The sequence below is a fragment of the Hippichthys cyanospilos genome, chromosome 15, assembly GCF_059441005.1.
Source record: "Hippichthys cyanospilos isolate Australia breed blue-spotted pipefish chromosome 15, RoL_Hcya_1.0, whole genome shotgun sequence".
Taxonomy (NCBI): domain Eukaryota; kingdom Metazoa; phylum Chordata; class Actinopteri; order Syngnathiformes; family Syngnathidae; genus Hippichthys; species Hippichthys cyanospilos.
This window is the reverse complement of record NC_142383.1, coordinates 7,960,817-7,976,065: the sequence shown is the minus strand read 5'-3', so window position 1 is coordinate 7,976,065 and position 15,249 is coordinate 7,960,817. Positions and strand designations below refer to the sequence as shown.

Sequence of the window (15,249 nt, the reverse complement as noted above, 5' to 3'; positions counted from 1 at the left end):
TGGCTGGGGTGAAATTGTTAATACAGCAACTAAAAAAAGTGTTAAGAAGTACCAATCATTCTACCTCTTGACTTCACACAAAATAACAGCAAAACATGAATGAATGATATGTTTATAAAATTGATTAAACCCATTATTGTGCTCCATGAAATTCTGCCTAGCAACAAGTAGAAACACCAAACAATGTAATATTACTTTGATATTCAAACAAAAAAAAAAATCCAAAGAATTCACCTTTTAAAATTTAATAGATTAGCTAAGGACTAGATTATGTAATTTGGGTCAAAAATGGAAAAACAAAAATTTTGTTCAGTTTGATCCAAATTTGTGGAATCGGTGATTGGCTCTAATGTCATAATTTGCCAAACGATCAATGATGTCATTGATCAGAAAAATTTATCTTTTTCACCTTGTCAGTTTTGAGCATGGAAAAGATTGTTAACTATTGTAAAATGCTTTATTCTATAATTTTTTTATACATATGTTCGTTGGTACACTATAAACTGAATACAGTACAGGCATATGCAATAAATAAATTATTTAAATCGACATATTGCTCCCTTTGTGATTGTATCGGTGAGTTTTTATTGTTAAAGGGTTTGACGGGCCCAAAAATCTTGATCGTGTAAAGTCTAAGGTAAAGGGTTTAGGTAAGGGGGTGGAGCGGGGTTAAAGAAAACAGAAAGCTGGGTTAATTGACCTAAATATTGATTTGATTCTTTTTTAACCCATGTTTGGGTTATTTTTAACTCAAATATTAGAGTGTATACAATAAACGCGTCTGTATTTCACACTTTTTGTTTTCATTGGCCAAATATAATTAACATCCATAAACTCATCCGAGGAACAAGATGCCACAAACATGTTGCAAATAGGAAAAGATATCCAAGCAAATCGATTATCTATATCCAAATATGCAGTTCATATTTAACACTGTGGCGATTTACAAATGAAAAGCTGCTACGTTTAACCAGCAGACTTGTTAGTTAAGAATCTAACTGTTGCTTGTCATGGAAGAGGAAGGAGATGTAAGAAAATTCCTGGGAGCGCTACTGTTAATCTAAAGAATTAATTAAATGTGTCCAATTCTTTTTGTGTTAACTTCCTTGGGTTTGCAACTTCCCGTTTGCCTTCAAATAACCCATTGGGCGTAACTTGTTCATTATGGTTTCGTGCAGTTATGATTGAGTCTAATGAATCTTGTCAACCGAGAGGAGACTCCTGTGGCATCACCAAGAAGAAGAATGCAAGCAAATATTGTTCGCAAATGCTCTGATTTGCATTTCGTATTTAATACACTGACTTTGGCAGTTAGAACTGAGTGCTGTGAATTCTGCATGTTGTTGAGTGGCTTTTTGATATATATTTAATCATAGCTCACTGGTCATGTGACATCCACAAGCTGAACCGTCGTTTACTAGAGCAACTGTGATGTCATTTTCTGTCAACAGCAAGTGTCAAAATGGATGCCCCCTGTGATAACTAAAAAGGGGTGGGTTTTGTTGCCTATTTCATTTTATACAAAATGCAAAATGACTCAGAATTCTGTGTATAGACTACCATGGGGGCATAGAACTCATTATTGTAAAGGAAATTTGGGCTGACTTCCCCTTTTAATGTTTGAGGACTGCCGACGTGAAAGGACATTAATGGAACCTGTACCGAGTACTGCAGTGATCCCTCACTACTTTGTGCCCCCCCTATATTTTTTGATTTAAAAGAAGAAAAAAAAGAGATGTGCTGTTAAGGTTTTCTGCATGCCAGACAGGCGTTTTAATTATAAATGCACATGGCGCGGGCACTCTTCAGATGTCTAACTACTGTAGTACATATATTTATTTAAATTTTCAATTATTACACCTTATACAGTGACTGTACTGTTATCCCTTCCATTCTCATCCCACCTCTTTGGCTGTAGTCTCAGGGAGAGCTGCAGTTATATTAGCGGAGCCCAGAAATCTAATTTAAGTGAAGCCTGTGGCTGACCAAATATGATAACAATAAGAGTTTACACTTGAAATTCCAATTTATTACAAAAGAAATCTAGGAAAGTGATTTCCAATGCTCCGGTGCAGCGTTGCTTTCTCCTCCTCTTCCTTCACATCAGCCTAACCTGCGCTTGTGAGTAACATAAGGGAGACGGGTATTACGACAAGACGTGTGATTGGCTCCCCGCACAAACATAGACCAATGAGGGCAGGCGTTTTAATCTACTCCCGTATTGATGTCAGTTGAAGTCAACTGCAATTGTTTTCTTTTTAACGAAGAGTCCAGTTGCTAGACGTTCACGTTTGCAGATTATCATGCCCTGAATGACTGATCTAATTTGACATAATTGACGGTAAAAAAAAATTGACTTGGACGATTAGCGCAAACATTTGATTTCGTCGGCGGCTATGTTCAATCTCTACGGATTCTGCCGAGCCATCACACCAGAAAAGAGAATGAGCATTTTTTCAATTGAATACAGAGTGTTGATTGGGACGGGTCGCCGCCCTGGTGGCTGCTGGCATAACAAGGGCGTACGGCTGAAGAACCGTCGTTAACTGCGGGGAAGCCGCGGCCGCCGCGCCAACCCTCCCCACCCTACAGTACGTCCATGTGGCACATCCTCCTTTAGATCCTCTCCACATTGTAATTAGGGGCTTGGCCACTGCGAGCCAGAGCAGGCGTACAGCGGGAGCACGTGTAACCGTCATTCCAGGACGGGGTGGGGGGGTCAGCGGGTAGCGTGAGGATGGACTCGGAGCAAACAAAATGACAGAGGGTTGCGCCTCCCAGTCGGGCTGGCTCGCTCTATCTTTTGATTGTTTGCCTTGGCGGGGGCCTCGCTGGGAGGGGCCCCTCCTCTGCTGTTTGCGCAACCTGTTAGGGAACTTTTCACAGCACCTTTTACCCACGCTTTCACTTTGAATGGCGGCCGACGCATACATACATGCTCGGCATGCTGCTGAACAAAGTCAACAGCTCTTCTCAGAGAGCTGCTGTAATCATTTGAGGGGGTTTTGTGTGCTCATGAATTTCAATTGGATTTATTTGTTGGTATATATTGTTTTATTTAGCCTTTGTGCTGTTTAATTTTGCAGTTAATTTAAAGATTGCGTTTGTTTAATTTATTTACTATTTATCTGGTTAGTTTTTTTTTCTTTTCGCCATAGAATATTAAATGTTTTATTCATTCATCAGCACTAACAACAATATCAATAAAGTGTTTATTACTGTAATTTTACTGGTATATTAATCTTACTTGTTTGTAAATATTTACAACGTGTGTCCTATTGATTTAATGAGGATATTTTATTCATATTTTATTTGATATTTTTAATGGAGTCATTTATTAATGTGTTCCTGTTTGCTTTTCATGTATTTACATGAGTTTTCCTTTTTTCTTTATTTTAATTTAGACTCTGCTTTTGCTTTGTTGTTGTTTTTAAATTTTGTAGTCATTTTTACCCAATTTTATTTACTTAATCTTAGGTATGTGTTTAAAGTTTTATACATAATTTGTCTCTTTTTTTAAAAACTACTTTATGGATTTTACCAAGAATATTGTATTTAATTCTTATATTTTTGTAGTTTTATAGGATTTTTACAAACTGCTGGCATGGGGCTGACAGAAATCACAGAAGTCACATTTCACAAAATTCCATATTTTTACAAAGACAGTGTAATGGAAACAGTTGAACAAGCTTTTACATTTCTGGCATCTCCTGAAAAGTGATGGTTTTGGAGATACGAGGATTCCAGCTAACACTAGCAAAATGTTTGGGTTTTTTTTTTTCAACCCTTCATATGTAATTTTCAGAAGCTTTTCTGATGTTACATAACTTTGAGATTAGAATTGATTTTTTAGGATTTTTTGGGCGACGATCACGATTATCAACTTAAATAAGTATAGAATATTTAGGAGAATAAAAACATTTTTTCCAGTCACACTACTGTAAATAAAAACAGAAGTTCTATTTCCCTCAAAAGACTTCATTACATATAATTTGAAAACTGATCAATGACATTAAAGATTGCTTGACAAATTGTGACATTTCAGCCGATCACTGGGTCTCGGATAAAATGGCAAAAATCGGCCAATCACAACGAAGCCAATCAGATTGGTGTAAAATCGTATCAGCAAAAAATAATGTTCACTTTTCCTTCATCTTTGTGCACTGATTGGTTGGGGAAAAAAAAAAAAAACAGCAATTGTACTACCCTGAGCTTTTGTCACCAAATATTCCAAATCTTACTGTACGTGTGGACAAGGTGTGTTACCTAACTCAACAGTTGATGTCATAAATCTATCATATAGTGTCTTGACATTGGACAGTTGTTCTTTTGTTGCACTTTTTCCCACGGGGTGTTTGCACAGGCCTGAGGGCTTGTATCCGGTTGAGCCACGTCCTCTATGGACCTGTTAATCACTCGATCAATGGCGTCAACATAGCAACCGTTCCCTAGCAACGAGACAATAAACTAAGACGTAGGTGTGCGGCTGCAGGTGAATGGAGGCTTTCTTTAATGACCCCCCCCCCTGAAATAATGGAAAAAATCTGCTTCAGTGTCAAATTGTCATCACATCTTTTGAACTGGATGGCCGTTTTTAATATTTTTAACTGTCATCCAAGTGCAAAAACAAGCTTTCAAGCCTGTAATATATTGACTTAAATTTATTAATATACTGACTGAAATGTAGTTGTATGATGTCATTACCATTTTTTGTATTTCATCCTGCCAAGCAAACTATTCGCAGTTAAAAAAAACTCGCTTCTTGCGCGTATTAAAAGTAAAATAAAATGTCATCATACTGTGTATTTGAATTGTTTATCTAAATACCGGTATTTACAGTATTTGTTATTTTACTCAATTTTTAAATTCTTCTTTCAAATTTCCATTAGTTTATTTTTATTGACACGGAATATTTTAATGTTAGTATTGTTTTTTATTTTTATCAAACGCATATTTTATTTCTTTTACTCTGTAGATTTTCTTCATATATTGATTAGAGCATTGTCAAAATAATGTTACAAAGTAAGTTTGGCACCATCAGAAAAGCTTTATTAGTTCACAGGCAATTTTCGATTTTTTTTAAAACTCTCGCTGCAAGGGGAAAAACTAGGTCAAAAAGAAAGGTTAACTCTGGTTAATATAAAGAAAACCAAATGTAGCCCACTCATGAAAATTTGTTTAACTTAGCTAACTCAGTCATATTTAATGTTGATTAATATGCACTGTCTCTTTTCAAATAAGTGTAAATGTAAATTTATGACCAAGATGCAAAACATACAACATACTTGTTATACAATCTATTCCTCTTCTAACAGAAAGTAGGGAATAGTCACCCAAAAATGAAGAATGAAGAAAATGAAGAAGAAAACTCCAAAAAATGTATGGTTCATCTGAGCTCTCACAAGACCATCTTCATGAAAATGATTTTTGCGATTTATTTATTTTTTGTTGCGTTTTGACCCAACATGTGTGCCTCCGCTTCAACCGAGCCGCCAATTATCCGGCGGTGGGCAGGACTTGAGAGCACCTCATCTCATCGTTTATGAGACCGCTGAAGAAAAAGCGCCTAGAGAGGGTTTCATGGCAGGATGTGACTATCTCGACAACGGTCTGACCTCTTTTGTGGTTCTCGTATCGGTGCATACTAATCAAATAGGTCATCTGACTCTTCAATGCCATGAAAATAATCAAATAATAAACACAGTGCTGAATTGCCATTTTGTTCACTTGGCTGTTTGTGCCTTAAACATGACCCGGTGTACGTTATTAGTGGGCAAATATAGCTTTGCATGAATTTTTATTGACATTAAATTGTTAAGAATGCATGAGAGCGACATTTCTAGCTCACTAAATACTTGGTAGCAATTTAAAGGGCCTGTCCCATGTAACTAAATGAGGTACCAAAAAATATCTAGAGCAGGAGTCCTCGCATGCATTGCTTTCAAGTGCAAAAGAATTGGGTAATACACGTATTTGTGTAGACGCGTGATAACGTGTTTAGGTTTTGGTGCACTGACCGCTGCATCTTTCATTTAGTGTGTTCTCAAATATGCCCTGTCAAATACTGTAATCAAAAACCCTCAAGTGTATTTTTACAAAATGGTGGTTGTTGAATGACCGTGTTTGTTGTTGTTCTTGTAATACATGTAATCTTGTATACGGATATTGTTCTCTCATTTTTTTTAACATTATTTCATCTCAATTGACGTGCCGTCAGGAAGTTTACAGAAAAGAACAAACTCAATTTGGGCAAGGAATTATGATCTATCACATTTGTAAGGAAGCTAGATTGATTTTGCAAATTTGCATTTGTATAACATTTACAAACTAGAGACTGCATTTTCTATTGTAATCGAGTTGAGGAGAGGGAGCTTTTAATAACACTGAGAACAGCTTTTTTTTTCTTAAAGTTGGTATGCTAGCATACCTGAGGTGCGTTTATGAGAATAAACGAATTGAACAAAGATACTTAGAATTTGAGCATACCTTGTAATACAATTTCTAACAGGGAATCCTAAGATGCTAACATGCTAGCATTTGGCATGACAGATTGGACTTTTGGTCTTGCCTTGCCATCAGGCTATGCTGTATTTCCAAAAAGAAATGCCGTAACACTAACATGCATGTAGCTTACATCCTAACATACTTACTGTATACCCTATCAAGAAAGTTAAGAGGCGGGTTGATATGAGTATTCAACTTTTAGAAATAATATCTGAGCAATTTCTGACAGGAAAAGACAGGAGGAGATAAAATTTAGTATTAATATGCTAATACATAGCAAGATAAAGTGAGCAGAGAAATAGATGTACCGGTACAACTTTCATGCATTCTGGTAGTATCTGTATATCTGAAAGTATGTACAAGATTTTAAAGTAACATGGCTTTCTTGCGGTCCTTATCTAGAAAGTGGAGGATGGTCCACCACAGAGCGGAAGATCGCATTGGAATCCCCTTCCCCAATCACAGCAGCGATGTCCTGTGCAGCCTCAACGAGCAGCGTCGCGATGGTCTCCTATGCGACGTGGTCCTCATCGCACGCGACCAGGAGTACCGCAGCCATCGCTCGGTGCTGGCCGCCTGCAGCCACTATTTCAAGAAGCTCTTCACGGTGGCCAACGGCGAGGACGGGAACCACCATGCAGTTGCCCACGCGCCCTCCGCAGCCATATATGAAATTGACTTTGTGGCCCCAGAGTCACTTACGGCCATCTTGGAGTTTGCCTACACCTCCACGCTGACTGTGACGGCTGCCAATGTGAGTGAGATCCTGAATGCGGCGCAAATGTTGGAGATTCCCTGCATCATTAATGTGTGCCTGGAGATCATGGACAGCGGCGGGGGGCAAGGAGGTGGATCTGAAGGGAAGGAGGAAGAAGAGGTAGAGGAAGATGAGGAAGAAGAAGATGAAGAGGAAGATGGGTCAAGGAACGACGATCAGGAGGATGACGATGACAGGTCATTAGAGAGCAGGGGAGAGCCTCTGGGAATGGACGTGTCGCCGCCGCCCAGCACCTCCACCTACCAGGAACGGTCGCCTGACAGCATGCATGGAAAGCAGGTAGACCTGAGCCAAGGTTCTTAAAGACTTTTGCCCCCGTGTAAAAAAAAACTAATTGGACCATTACAATCTTGGCAGAGAAAGCGCAAACGTTGACTGATAAGACTTTGACAACTTGCCTTTTATAAAATTATTATTAGGAATTCAACAGATGCTAGCATGTAGAATGATAGCCACTTAGAAGTCGCTTAGGTACTGTTTCCTAAAGGGAAACGATCAATGGTAACATGCTAAAAGTCAATAACAAGATGAGTGAAAGCAAAAAGCTCCATAAAGACTCCCTATGCTGAGACCAGAGACTGTTCCGGTGAGGATTGAAGAAAATTCTCATTTGCTAATTAACTCCTAGTACACTGAGTTCTTAAACAGATTTCCCCCGTATCAAATGTTAAACCGTTTGCCTTGTTGCAGGAGAATCTGGAAAACCGCACCCTGAAGGACTTCTCCATCGAGTCACTCCTCCAAGATGGTTTGTACCCTCGCATGTCAGCACTGGACAGAAGGGCCAGCTTCTCTCCACTGCTGCAAAGCTTCTACCCCTCCATGTGGGCTGCCGATTTCCCGGCGTTTCCCCAGCACTTCCTGGAACCCGGGCTCCATCAGCACGCTCGTACGGGCGGTGGCTCTCCGCGGGTAAATTCTACCTATCCGACCCCTGAAGCCCCGGCGCCAGGGCCCCTTGATCTGGCTGTGAAGCGGGAGATCATCAAAGAGGAAATGAAGGAGGAAGTGCTGCCCAGTCTTCTCCACGGCAACTTCCTGAAGGAATTTGTCAGTTCGGGGCTGTGCGGCACCCTGGGCTCCGCCGGGCCCGTGCCTCCCTCGGGCCACGCCCTCGGCGTAGTCAAGGATGAGACTGACTTCCGCTCATACCTGAGCTTCTTGAACTCGGCATCTCACCTTGGGACGCTTTTCCCTCCGTGGCAGTTGGAGGAGGAGAGGAAGATGAAACCCAAATCGTCACAGCAATGTCCAATCTGTAACAAGATCATTCAGGGGGCCGGGAAGCTACCGCGACACATGAGGACCCACACGGGGGAGAAACCCTACATGTGCACCATCTGCGAAGTGCGCTTCACCAGGTGAGTAGTCCTACTCCTTTCAAGCAGAGCAATTTAATGACTGGCATCAGATACTGGGAAAATACATTATCACTCCCCCTCCCCACCATAACTGATGGGACAGTGAGGGGTTTCTGACTTTACGTGAGATGCCCAAGAACCCTAGGGATCATCTGCAGTTGGAACATGATTAACAGCGTCAGATTAGTAAAAAAATGTAAGTCAATTGAAATGTGTCCCTACAACTAGAGACACCTTTCCATCAAGTGGAACAGCTCAAGTTTGGTTAACCGATGTACAATATGAAACCAAATCTAACATGGGGAGTTCTCCTTGAACATTGGCAAGACAATTCACAGTCAACCAATTGATAAACAGCCCCACTTTATGTTTTTTTCATTTTTAAGCTGGTTTGCTGATGTGAGGGGGCCACAAAAAGTCACTAACCTTTATAATGTTTTACAATCATTTGGATGCCCAACTGAACCACACCCCATGTTGTTTTGTCAATGAACTGGAAGGGTTCACGGAAAATGAAGCACCTGCCTATTTTGCTGCACCGATCTAAGGATCATCTCAAGATTAAAAAATTGCGGAAATCCCCCTCTGTTAATTTATCTGCGGCTGATGTGGCTCCCACCCACTGCTTAAGCACACTTTCCACCAGCAAAAAGCAACCTGACATTGTAAGCTGTCATCAAAGCACCACTTATGTACCCTTGACTCTTAAAGTGAGGTGAATAGTATCGAAATATTTGTAATAACCTTTATCATAGCACTCGGGGGTCATAGCGGTCCAAATATAACAGAGTGTGTGTATATATATATATATATATATATATATATATATATATGTATATATATATATATATATATATATATATATATATATATGTGTGTGTACCCATCATAGAGAACAATAATACTGTCGGATCATTGTAAAAAAGCACTAGTGTTTGATGGGAAGTGAGAAAGAGGACAACAGGAAATTGCTGGGCTCTAAAGGGAGTGTTCTGATACTGCTTCAATTGATGAAGACTTTCTGGGTCATCCCAATTTCGCGCTGGTAACTTTGAGTAAAAAAACGACGAGACGCGGAAACAGCTAGAAAAGAACGCCTGAGAATATCTGTGTCGCCTTTGCATCGCCAAATCTCAAAGCTAGCTGTGCGTTTGTCCCGCCTTGCAGACAGGACAAGCTGAAGATCCACATGCGGAAGCACACAGGCGAGCGGCCGTACATCTGCCTGCATTGCAACTCCAAGTTCGTGCACAACTACGATCTGAAGAACCACCTACGCATTCACACTGGCGTGCGGCCCTACCAGTGCGAGCACTGCTACAAGAGTTTCACACGCTCCGACCACCTGCACCGTCACCTCAAGAGGCAGAGTTGCCGGGTCTCCCGCCCACGCCGGGGTCGCAAGCCCGCAGCCTGGCGGGCCGCGCCCGCTGCCGGCTACCTGTGCCCATCAAACGCCGCCCCCGCCGCGGGTGTCTTTGAGGGGAACGGGTTTAAGTCATACCAGGACGGTGAGCAAAAGAATGCAGCCGAGCGGCAGCGAGGGGTTTTCGCCTTCGCCTTGGCGGGGGACGACGTACTGACCCGCTCGCCCTTTTACACGGCCGCCTCTGACCCCTGGACCGTAAGGCTAGAGCGGGCCCCGCCCATCCCGGAGACCGCCACATGAATATCAAGATCACCAACAGACGAAAAGAGAAATCAGTGAACTTCCTGACTTTTTAGTTTGTATTTTTATGGAAAAAAAGACGACAAATAAAAACACGTTGCATTCATTTATGTCATGTTTGAGAAGCCTTGTGAATGTTTACACGCAATTCGGAAGAGGTTGTTCTTATTGTAGTTACAATTAAAGATGGGCTGCACGGTGTATTAGTGTTTAGCACATCTGCCTCAGGGTTTCAATCTTGGCTTTGGCCCTCCTGCTTTTCATAACCAGATACGGTGTTCCCTCGCTACAACGCGGTTTGTTGTTTGCGGCGTCACGTTTTTGCGGATTTTAATGTATGAACAAAACTTTTTCTATTGCAGATTACGTTACTATTTATCTCGCAATATTTCTCCCATTGAAGTCAGACCAGTCAAAAAAACAGCTATTTTATCTATTTTAGGAAAAAAATAAATCAACTTCTACTACATGGATTTTAGTTTTCTTGATATTTTTCCTACTAAGTTGGAACAGCCCTCCCAACATATTGATTTTATGTTTTGTTTTTAACAAAAGCAACAAACTTAAAAAAAGAGAACAAGCAAAAAAAGAAAAAAAGAAAAAAGAAAAATTGTTCAGAATGCAACACTCACAATAAGGGAACACTGTATAACAAAAATTCCCTTTCAAATATAGAAAAAAAATGTGTCATCCCACAAATAGGACAAACCTGTGTATAACGGATGACTATTGAAATCCATGGATTAAATTGTTTTTGTGTGTGTGTGTGTGTGTGTAGTGTGGAATTTCCTGGTTTGGTGATGGGGCTTTTTTTTTTAAACGCATAAATATTTTTCATAAAAGGCTGATGAATTGAGAGGGGCATGCTGGAAAAAACACAATTTTATACATGTACAAATATATATATTGGGAAAGAAAATCCATAAATAGGTGAATCTGCATGTCCAACCACAGTAGAGGAAAACTTAATCCGCACAGATGGATAAATGGTCCACATCTTCCTCCCACATTTTAAAAAATAAAAATGTTAGCTTCATTACAGACTCCAAATAGTCCAAAAGCATTAATGCGAAGTATAAGCCCCTGCCAATTGGTTGGCGACTATGTAGTTTAGACCCTGGCGAGCATTACAGAAAATGGATGGATGAAAAAAATAAATAAATAAATAATGGGCAGTCTCTTAGCATTCAAGACAGAACTTTGACAAAAGTAACAGTTCTGCCCTGAAAGGGATTATGCTGTGATGAGTCCAGGAAATCAGCTATTGGCGACTAGGATGAATGTAACATAATATTTATATGTATCAGGATCAAGGGCAGAAATATTATCTCAGCAACAATTGAAGTGGACTAAATGAGAACAACCCTCTCTCCGCTGCACTATTGTACATAGCACATTCAAACGGGCAAGTAAAGCTTCCAAAGACTTTGTTACATGAATGAGACACAAATCAATGTTAGTAAACAAACTGTCACGTGTCTCGTAATCACTTTTGACTTGAAATAAGGTTAAAAAAAAGTACTATTTTTTTTTTGTGTGTATGTGCTATTTATGCATATTTATGTAAATGAATGAGCCTTGGCTATATTTTGCAAAATGTTTTATAAAGACATGACAAGTTGAATCTGGTGTGGATCTTTTATTTCATTGTAGAAATATTATCATTAATAGAAGACACCCATATGAAAATTAAACGGATAATATTTTGTAAGCATTTAAACAACACACCGTTGTTCTAAATTGTTCAATCGCCAATTCAGGACACAAATTAATTATGTAATTACACTGGCACTGACAGCCACAGCTGTGCCTAACCGCTAGCAGTGCTCATGTGCAGCCTGACACAGTTGCTGTTTCTACTGATCACATTTTAACAAACAACGTTTATGCAAATGTCCCGTTTCCACTGACAAATTTGTTCCATACAGCATAATGTACGGGAAGGGAATTCAAATGTTTCTGGAGAGTAGTGTGCTGCTAATCACAGTTTAAACAAAATGTTGATGATTTATTTATTTATGTATTTATTTATTTATTTATTTATTTATTTATTTATTTATTTATTTATGTACAGTTAGTTATTAATAGTTCAGTGGAAAAGCAGTGTTTATTTGGTCATTTTTTTATCCTTTTTTATCCAAATGCTGGCAATTACATTTGAAATTTCTAGGACATCCAAATACCAAAAATACTCCGCGACATTCCAAATAATTATAGGCTTGAATATTGAATAAATTACTGTACCCGTAATGAATTATTTATAAGCGCACCGAGAACTCGAGGGAGCTAACTATTTTTGTACATTTTAAGTGGAGGTACAGAACAAAACAGAGAAAAGGTTTGAACAGTTTTAGCAGCCTCTGATTTCAAAATGTGTGACAAATTACAATCATACTTAAAATGTTTGACTTCACAGTCACAATGGCCCTCCAACAGAAACTATAACTACAATTTGGCCCATGATTAAAATGAGTTTGACACCGCTGATTCAAAGGAATACTGATCTAATTTCAGGTTAAGTTCCAGTTTTGGCATTGAGGAGGCAGTCATTATTGCACTCAGGATTTATTATTACGTATTATGTTTAACTGCCACTCATTCAATTTCATTTATTGTTCCCTTTACAATGGCATTTAGCATACTCAATTTGCTTCTCGGTGCATGTATAGTCTGTATACTTTACAGTACGGTATAAAAAGTGTTAGCGAATGAGACAGAAGAGCAAGATTGAAGGCCACAGCAACATGTATAAAGGCGCCAGGATCATACAGTCTGGTACGGTGGTAACAGACTGTGAACCTACTTCCATCTTCTCGCTGTCACGTTTTGTATGTTAAATCGTGTTTTTCTACCAGTTTGGGGCTGCTATACTTTGTATGATATTTCTTACTGTATGCATAATTGGAGTTGTAATAGGGAGCGTTAATGTGAGCTAATGTTTGGTCATTCTCCCATCTAGTGGAAAAAAGACGCAACTGCAACCATCCGAAATTAAAACAAAATCATTTTAAAATGCATACTCGAATACATTATATATAAGGTTTCATTTTTACATACTTTGTATATTTTGTTTAATATTTTTTCACACCTTTCAAATATTCAAGTATTTTCTCCTCAAGGGGGCGCCAGAGAGTTACATACCCACACAGCCTATGTACTCACTCGTGAATGTTAGTTGACTTTCTGCTCTGCAGTTTGATTATGTTGGAAAGTCGCTGGTGTACTCTTGTCCTTGTTTTTCTAGGTCTTTTGTTTAGAAACTGCTTCCTGCAGGAGGCCCTGAAAAAGAGCGGGTCAAACTTGAAGGACATTGTTCTCGTCCACTTCCTACGAGGATGTCCAATTGTGCATCGACATAACATGCAAAAACACACACGCGTACAACTTCATTCACTCAATTTCAACACGGCAATTACCTTTTTTATTAGTTTTATATACTGCCATCCATGGTTACTGGCACACCAAATGATCTCCATCGTAAACCTTGTTTTTGATAGATAGATAGATAGATAGATAGATAGATAGATAGATAGATAGATAGATAGATAGATAGATAGATAGATAGATAGATAGATAGATAGATAGATAGATAGATAGATAGATAGATAGATAGATAGATAGATAGATAGATAGATAGATAGATAGATAGATAGATAGATAGATAGATAGATAGATAGATAGATAGATAGATAGATAGATGCATGTGTTACAGTTAGTTTGCTCTGATTTTGAAGAAAAAAAAAAAGTATTGTTCCTGACACAGCATCAGAAAGTATGAAATTAAATTGGCTGATACTTTAAGAAATCCTGTTAAAATCTGCAGTACCTCATGAGGTGCCTCCACATACCCTCATTTGAGAACAAATGCACTATAGTAAAACATGACTTCTTTACTCAATTATGATAAAAACAAAAAGAGCACCTACAAGAATACTATTAGTGTCCTTCTTCCATAAACACTGCTATCAAATGATTATCACCTCCTAAAAACATAGTAAATGCAATCAAAATGTAGACTGTCACATCCATGTTATCTTGTGTTGTTAGCCTCTGGCGCAGGGTCGCTTAGCAACCATGCATGACAAACTCTGGACACCCTGTCAGGCCAGGAATTATGACTGACGAAAAAATATATATCGTGTATGCATCGTACCGTATTATGAAATGTGAATAGGGTTGACATACTTTCATTCAGATTTTGAATTTATTTATTTTTTGCACTGGGTAGAGTTGATTCATAGATGAGTATTAATCGTATAGAAAGAATTGACCGGGTGAAAAAAGTAAAGGTATCACTTTACAATGGTGAAGTTATAAATAGATTAACAACATTAAATACAGAGATGAACACATGGGCAATAACACACCAGACAAGACAGTGGCACCAGACTGAGATGTGTGTGTGTCTGTGTGCACATCTCCAGTCGTGCACTCACTGATGATAAATGTGTACATAAAGTTTGAGAGAAGTATATGTACACATTTTGTCAGGTAAAAGTTCAAAAAGTCACACGTTAGTTTTAGGAGTGAGGCAATCTCAGGAGCAACCACGGTTTAACAGCGCGAATGTCTATAAGACAGTTTCTCCTTGATCATTTGCAGCTCATGTTCTGCCTCCTTGTGTTTAATTGCGTTACGATGGTTTCCGCATCACTTACGCAGCATCTGAGTAATTTCCTGGAGAACTGACTAGCACCTTTATTGATTTCACAGCAAACAGGAAGTGAACGGATTATGTTTCAGCCTGTCAGCTCTGAGCCACGACAACACAAAAACATACATTGAAAAGACGTTTTTTTTTTTTTTTTTTTTTCTTAACCGGCACAGATAATAAACAGAGATCCCACTGGATTGAGCAAAAAGTATCTTGTTTAATCTGACTTGTCCCAAATGAATTGGTTCAAACTTTAGATTAAAAATTGAGACTAAACATTAAC

At 39.0% G+C, this 15,249-nt stretch overlaps 1 protein-coding gene across 3 annotated transcripts in view; it reads left to right on the top strand.

Moving 5' to 3' along the window:
* Window positions 1-11,936, top strand: part of zbtb7c (zinc finger and BTB domain containing 7C) — a 28,345-nt gene extending 16,409 nt beyond the window's left edge. For all 3 annotated transcript variants that reach the window (XM_088434180.1, XM_088434179.1, XM_088434178.1), the window contains exons 2-4: window positions 6,907-7,561; window positions 7,973-8,643; window positions 9,811-11,936. In XM_088434180.1, the coding sequence (XP_088290306.1) occupies window positions 6,917-7,561; window positions 7,973-8,643; window positions 9,811-10,312 (1,818 nt within the window). In that variant the 5' untranslated portion in view covers window positions 6,907-6,916 and the 3' untranslated portion in view covers window positions 10,313-11,936. The remainder of the gene's footprint in view (window positions 1-6,906; window positions 7,562-7,972; window positions 8,644-9,810) is intronic.
* Window positions 11,937-15,249: the final 3,313 nt, after the last annotated feature.